This window comes from Pavona decussata, unplaced genomic scaffold (assembly GCF_977016875.1).
Source record: "Pavona decussata unplaced genomic scaffold, jaPavDecu1.1 SCAFFOLD_46, whole genome shotgun sequence".
In the NCBI taxonomy this organism is placed as follows: domain Eukaryota; kingdom Metazoa; phylum Cnidaria; class Anthozoa; order Scleractinia; family Agariciidae; genus Pavona; species Pavona decussata.
The window spans coordinates 1,119,737-1,127,287 of record NW_028145468.1 but is presented as its reverse complement, the minus strand read 5'-3'; the positions used below and the strand labels follow the sequence as shown (position 1 = coordinate 1,127,287).

The 7,551-nt window shown below is 34.1% G+C and overlaps 1 protein-coding gene across 1 annotated transcript; it reads right to left on the bottom strand.

Moving 5' to 3' along the window:
- Positions 1-3,800: 3,800 nt before the first annotated feature.
- LOC146482365 (putative G-protein coupled receptor 45) lies at positions 3,801-4,730 on the bottom strand. The gene has a single exon (XM_085107144.1). The coding sequence runs from the start codon at positions 4,728-4,730 to the stop codon at positions 3,801-3,803; it is 930 nt and encodes a 309-aa protein (XP_084963270.1).
- Between the last annotated feature and the right edge of the window lie 2,821 nt (positions 4,731-7,551).

Genomic DNA, 7,551 nt, shown 5'->3' with positions numbered 1-7,551 from the left:
TCTAGTGTTTTAGCTGTATGACGTACTGAAAGTCAGATCTCCTTCCAGCGTTTTTTGTTTTTTGTTTTCTTAATTTACAAACGTCCCGTCTTTACTCTTAACGTGTATACAGCTATTTCAATCGACGTTGTCGGATTAAAATCAAGCTAAAAGACAAGACCGCAATGTTTTGTGGGATTATTTTTTATGAATAATTTCATCAAAATCATCCCTGCACGTGCAGGTCATTGTACTGCTAATTACAACCTATTGTTTTCTCCAGGCATGACTGATCTTGATGAATTTATTCATAAAAATCCCACGTAAACTTTCGGTCTTGTCTTTTAGCTTCATGCTTTGAACCGACAACGTTAATTGAAATAGCTGTAATCATGTCCTCGCTTTCGAAGATGCGACAGTTGAATCTCAATAGACCAGTTTCGATATTTTAAAATTCTAACTTAGCTCCGAGTCGAGTGTTAGGAGAATAAAACAAAATTAATTTAATATCCATTTATGAACCTCCGTATAATTTCCTTTGTTTTATTTCCCTAAGCCTCGGCCCAAGTTAGAATTTTCATTTATCGAAATTGGCCTATTATAAGCAAGAGATCCGACATACAACAAAAGGGCAAGGTGTTCTAAGCGTCATTGAAAACCTCGCACGTCAAAACGGGAAAATAGTTTCAATTTAAAAGGGAGGTCCCCTATACTTTTAAATCTGTAAAAATGTCTGCTCTGGAAATAAAATAAAGATAAAATGAATGCCCTAGCTTTGTATAGCTTTCGTTTACTTTTGTCTTCCAACTTTATAATTGAATTTAAGGCAAGCCTTCGCTAAAGACTTATTTTTTTCCCATTTTTTCCTGTATTTCAAATGCTGCAAACTTAAGCTAAACAACTATATTGAAAAGCGTAATATCTTTATGGGAATACCTATGAAAATACTATGATTATTATTCTTATTATTATGCGCAGTAAAACTATCTGTATGCACAGTATCAGAAAGCAATACAGGGCGCATAGCGTAACCTGTGAGCCAAGCGAAACTTAAAATAGCACGTGAATAAATCAATAAAATATATTTACACATATAAAAGTCATAGTCTAGATGTCTGAAAGTCTAAAACTTATACAAATAACTATTTATGGCTGGTCTATCAATCTTGGTATAATATAGCATTATCATGTTACTACTTTGAAAGTTCTTGCAATGTTTAGCGTCGCCGATAAAACCGCCTTCTGCATTTTCTCTAAGACTTGAGTAGTCTTTCGCCCAACTAGTGATCGCACACTAATCTCTGTCTCTTTCGACCAGCCGCCTAGCACATCCATGATAATATTATACTGGTGCACCGTCGCATCCTTTATATTGCTTCTTCAGTTCCCACCTCAAGGAACCATATTTCATAGTTTTCTCCTCGCTCTTCTTCTCTCGATTACTAATCCATGGACAACTCATCTCTATGGTCATGACTTTCTTGCTCTCTGAATTCACAACCCTCGCATCGACCCGGTTGGCTCGCACCTCGTGATGATCTGCATACACAGGTACATCCCACCACGCTTCTACTTGTTCTGACGTGCACACCACACCGGCTTTGGCATCACTGGCGAGTACCACGGTGGTACTTCCTCAAGTAGATCTTGGTCACGTATTATTATTATTATTATTATTATTATTATTATTATGATTATTATTGTTATTATTGTTATTATTATTATTATTATTATTATTATTATTATTACTATTATTATTATTATTATTATTATTATTATTATTATTATTATTATTATTATTATTATTATTATTAAGGACGGTGCCTACAAATACTGAAGTATTTTTGTGCGGTATATGACTATGCGGGAAAAGCAGATCTTAGCAAGGCCTATTGGAATCCAAAAAGAAAATTGGGGGTAACCACGCATTTTTCAGAGATAATTAATCAATAATATCTCTAAAAAGCGCCAAAATATAAAACAATGTAAGGGATTTTTTCCTAAATTGAAGCTTAATTATCTCTGAAAAATGCATGGTCACCCCCAATTTTGTTTAGAGATACCAAAAGCATTTGCTAAGTTCTGCTTTCTCCGTATAGTTTTAAACCGCGCAAAAATATTCCTGTGTTAGTAGGCACTACCCATAGGAAACCCGAGTATCTCACGATGCGCAGAACATATGCGCAGTAACAATAGTAGGCACCGTCCTTAAGTGCAGTTGATAAACGTATAGATGCTACACAGAACCACATAGGGCGCACAGCGTAACCTATGCGATCTGAAGGAAGTATAAAAGTAAACTGCTGAGTTAAAAAAAATTAGCGATAAAATATAAAAATCTCACAGACAATCTAACGCACTCTAATGCTAAAACTATATTGAGCCCCTATGCTATTCCCTTAGGGAAAGTCAAGTGACGGTAGCTTTGAAAGTTCTTACTATGTTGAGAGAACTCGATCTGATGGAAGTATAAAGTATGGATGAAGTATGGTCCCTTGAAATCTGATTATTATTATTATTATTATTATTATTATTATTATTATTATTATGATTATTATTATGATTATTATTATTATTATTATTATTATTATTATTATTATTATTATTATTATTATTATTATTATTAAAGAGCAGGAAGAGGAGAAAAAGCGGAAGTACCAACAGAGGATGCTGGACGTTGAAATGGGATCTTTCACTCCCCTAGTTTTTGGAACCAACGGTGGGATGGGAGCCGACTGCAATTGCTTTCTCAAACGCCTAGCCGAGAAGCTCTCAGAAAAGAATGAGGAACCTTATCACATTACTATCACTTGGATTAGAACATTGCTTTCTTTTGAGATTTTAAGGTCGGTACACACATGTGTAAGAGGCTCTAGGACACCTTTCCACAAAATTCCATTTGGGGATTTCATTGATGACTGCCGCTTAAACGCTAGCCAAGCGTGTCTCCGCTAATTTTAGAAAGTGAATGATGGCGTGACGTTGTAAATTAGTATTTTAGGATCTTTTTAACAACTTTTTTTTTATTTCATCAAAATTTTAGTCTTACTATAGTTAAAAAATTGTGCTTGAAAATAGCTCTGTTGTGCTTGGAAATAGTCGCTCTTTTTAATCGAAATGAATTTTAAATATTGAATTGTAAATAGGTTTTAATAGCTCTTTTTCAGTCTACTTTTAACTTGTAAATATCAATTTTGCTTGGAATATTATAATAAAGAAAGATATTATTTTTATCTTTTTCTTATTATTATTATTATTATTATTATTATTATTATTATTATTATTATTTTGTTGTTGTTGTTGTTGTTGTTGTTGTTGTTTTTTACTTTCTTTTGCTTTAAATGCTTCATGTTTTTCCCTTCAGTTTCCGAAAATGCGACGTAGGACTAAGGACCAGTTATATAGACTGAGTCTAACTTAGCCGGCGGCTTAAAACAATTAGTGCGACTCCAAATCTGATTATTAGTGGTTTATTTTAAGTAGATAAATAGTTTTCTAGTGTGGGAAGCCAGCCTTCTTTTTACCGTCGGCAGTAGACAATGTTTAGATATGATTGTTGGCAAAATTGAAAACGGCTTAGAACGTGGTTTTGTTAAACACCGTGTAAACTGTCTTTTATAATTGATAACTGACCCTAAGGGCCGGGCCAAACGAGAGCCGATAGTAGCCGATAGTGGCCGATAGTTGAACTATCGGCCACTATCGTTTACTATCGGCTCTCGTTTGGCCCGGCCTTAAGAGTTTTTGCTATAAAGCTACAGAGGAATTAAACTTAAAGCGAAATTCCACTTAAGGGAGAAGACACGTCACAACAACTAATTCTATAAACAAATAAACTGCGTTATTGTCTCCTTAACCGCTTGTCTTACTTCTCTGATCTTCCAGCAGTAAAGAATCGGGTTTAGAGATGAATTAAGATAAATTAAGACTCCTGTAACTTGCCTTGCGAGAAAAATAGCTGTGGATTGTGTAATATGATTTGTCGAAGCCGCCAGTAAATTATATGGTAGATAACAAACAACTAACGTCAACTGTACCCACAGCACAATGAACACTGTCTTTCTGTATCGCGCTATGTTAAGTGGAATTGTTCGGCTCGGTTGGACTTGAGCAATGTTTTCAACTTGATGGTGGTGATGACGCAACGTGAGGAAAATCTTTGTGTAAGAGCACATGGAAATCACCGCACATATAGAAGTGATGATATAACTACAAAGTGACAATATAACGGTGTTCCAAAAGGACAACCCTGTACCGAAGATGGAAACAACCCAAACCACAACTAAAAGTGCATACGTTCGCTTCAGAGTTACAACTTGCCTGTATCTGAGTCCCAACAGCAGGGCCAGAAGTCTGTCCACACTTATTGCAGTAAGTGTCAAAAAAGACACTGAACACAGCACATAGGCAGTTAAGAATAATACGGCAGATGAGTAACGACAAACGCTCCATTGCTCACTCACCACAGATATCCAATTGATAACTGCAAGAGGCTCTACAATGATACCAACACAGAGATCAGTTGCCGCTAAGTTACGAAACAAGAGTTTGGACGGCGGATGAAGCGAAGAATCCTTGTGAAGGGCAACTAGGATCAGACTGTTCCCCAGAAATGCAACGATCGACAACAAGATGTTCAAGACAGAAAGGAAAATTAGATAGTTTTGTGTACCTCCAGTTGTTTCTGCGGAGCAAACCGATTGTCTGTATGTTTTCAGGTTTGCGTTGCCTGTAACGTTTGGTATTGTCATTTCGATGTACGTGTAAAATATTAACACCGAGGATGTGTGAAATTTAGTTTGTCCGCTTCTTTATATAAGGACGAATAAACATGAGTATTTGTGCAACATGTCAAATTAACTAGAGTCGTTTAATGTCGTCATAAAACGCAGCTGGTTTGGAGAATCGACCGGTCTGACAGGACGTCGTTCGATTTGCTAGAGACAGAGAAAATATAAAGCGAGAACGTAAATGGGGAGGTTGGAAAATGTCTTTAAATGGTCGAGTCGATGTGCATGATCGAATCCATCGATCCCCCTGTCTCACAGGAAGATGGTGAGCACAGCGTTTAAAGCGATCTGTGTATATTTGAATACGTTCTCCAATATATCTTTACTTTAGGGTGGTCACCTGTTCATGGCTGTCTTGAGGGACGGACGCAAAAAAGATTTACGGCCAAAGTTACAAAAGATCTTACCTGCAGCAGTTGGCAGGAATACAACAACGACGAAGCTTATGATCTCAAAGAATTTTAAAGTAAGAAAGCAAACGGCAAGTTATTAACAGTATTCGATCCATTTTGTTTACCACATCGGGTTAAATTTTGGTATTTTTTGTCTAACATTTATAACTGGACCATATTCAGCATTTTTACTGAGCAGACGTTTCAAAATAGACTAAAAGCTTAATAAAATATATTTTCTTACTCAACTCTATAAAAGCTTAACAAGCCTAATTGTTATGCATATTTTTATTTAAACGGGGAAACATTTGTCCAATTCTCCGTGAAACTTGGCAAACAGTTTTTATTGGTTTTCTTATTGATTTTCCAAAATTTGCTGTATCACATTTTAGCCACGTGACCTGAAAACGACTTATTTATAACTTGTTTGTTGTTTATTCGATGGCCCCTTCCAAGGGCTTTATCACTCCGCCTTTTAATGATGTCCACATTTTGACAGTAATAGTCAATTAAGGAAAATAGGTCACGTGACATGATAAATGTTGAAATATCTTAAAGGTGAAGAAGGAGTACCACATTAAAGGGCGGAATAGACTCTTTTCCAAAATGTCGGCCGAAAATTCAAATCAGTTTAGATTAAAAACGTATACCAGCACTAGAAAAAGCACTTTAACTTCAGTAACCCTGCAAAGTTTCAGCATATCAGTTGTAATATCAGCTGAGAAAATGTAAGTTGAAAAATGAAAAATTTACAGACGTTTGTTTGGCTGGGGGTATGACGTATACCCCTAGTCATACAAACGTCTGTAAATTTGTCAAATTTCATCTTACATTTTCTCAGCTGATATAGCACCTAATATGCTGAAACTTTGCAAGATTACTGAAGTAGAGGTGCTCTTTCCAGTGCTGGTATCAGTTTTTCATTACATTCATCATAGGTAGACGTCGGCTCAGTAATATGAAGTTTAATGGCCTTTCCATTACAAAAACACTATCTTGTTTACTTTACTTTGCTGAAGTGGACCCAACAAATGTTAATGTACTTCTATTAAGAACGCAGATGTACCAATTACAAAAATATTAATTGCAAACAAAGGATCCGACATCAAATAAAGATAAAATGAATACTAAATGTATAGCTTTCGTTTTCTTTTGTCTCTCAACTTTACATGCACAATTAAAAGTCAAATCCCCTGTTTGTGTTTTTATACATACTATGGGGTAATCTGTTGACGTTCTCAGTTGTTTAATTTATTTTTCGATTGCTCGCACTTCTTTCTTACTTTAAGGCAAGCCTACGCTAAACACAGATAGATTCACAGGTGCACGTCTTTTTTTTTTCCTCATTTTTCTCGTATTTCAAACGCTGATAACTAATGATAAACAACAAAAATTCGTTAGGGAATATCTTTATTATTTTTCTTTTTTGACTTGGGCGTTTTGCAAAGCCATTTACTTTATCACTGTTTTTTTCGTTTCTTCTTCTTCTAATCATCATCACCATTATTTTCATTGTTATTAATTATTATTATTATTATTATTATTATTATTATTATTATTATTATTTTCTCTGAATTGGATATTTTAAAATTAAAACTCTTAACTTGTAAATAGCTTGAAATATGTTAATAAAGGTGTTGTTATATTATTATTATTATTATTATTACATCTTTTTTTTAATCGAAAAGAACTGTAAATAAGTTTTAATACCTCTTTTCTCTACTTTCAACCTGTAAATAACATTTTATTTGGAATATTTTAACAAAGAGATTATTATTATTATTATAAAAAAAATATTATTATTATTATTAATAAGGAGAGGAACTTAGACATTAAGAAGGAGGAACTTAGACGTTAAGGACAGGGATTTCGAAATAGAGAACGGCCATGCTGGACTTTCCTAGACTGCTATAGAAACTTTGTTATGGGTTGATTGATAGGTTTCTGAATTTTTCTCTTTTTAGTGTATGATTGGAAACACTGTGACTGGGCATTTATTTAGATATTCCTAGTATGAGGGTATATATATATATATATATATATTTTTATTACATCAGCGGAAATTGTTCTTTTATCTTCTGAACCAAACCCATATAAATTAGCTTTTATATATGATGTTGATATTTTACAATTTTATGACAGCAAACCGTGAAATCACTCAGGTTTTAATAGAATCAAACTGTATCTAGTAGATTTTATTCTTGTAAATAATAAAGTTATCATTCCATTTATTATTATTATTATTATTATTATTATTATTATTATTATTATTATTATTATTATTATTTGGTTGAGTTTTAAATGTTCAATGCTTTTCCCGAAAGTTTCAGCCGCGGGAAAAAGCGACATAAGAAATGACGTACAAATCTACAGAGGAATTAAATTTGAAA

Excerpts from the sequence above, each read along its gene's own strand:
- LOC146482365 (XM_085107144.1), bottom strand. The coding sequence starts at position 4,730 with ATGACAATACCAAACGTTACAGGCAACGCAAACCTGAAAACATACAGA.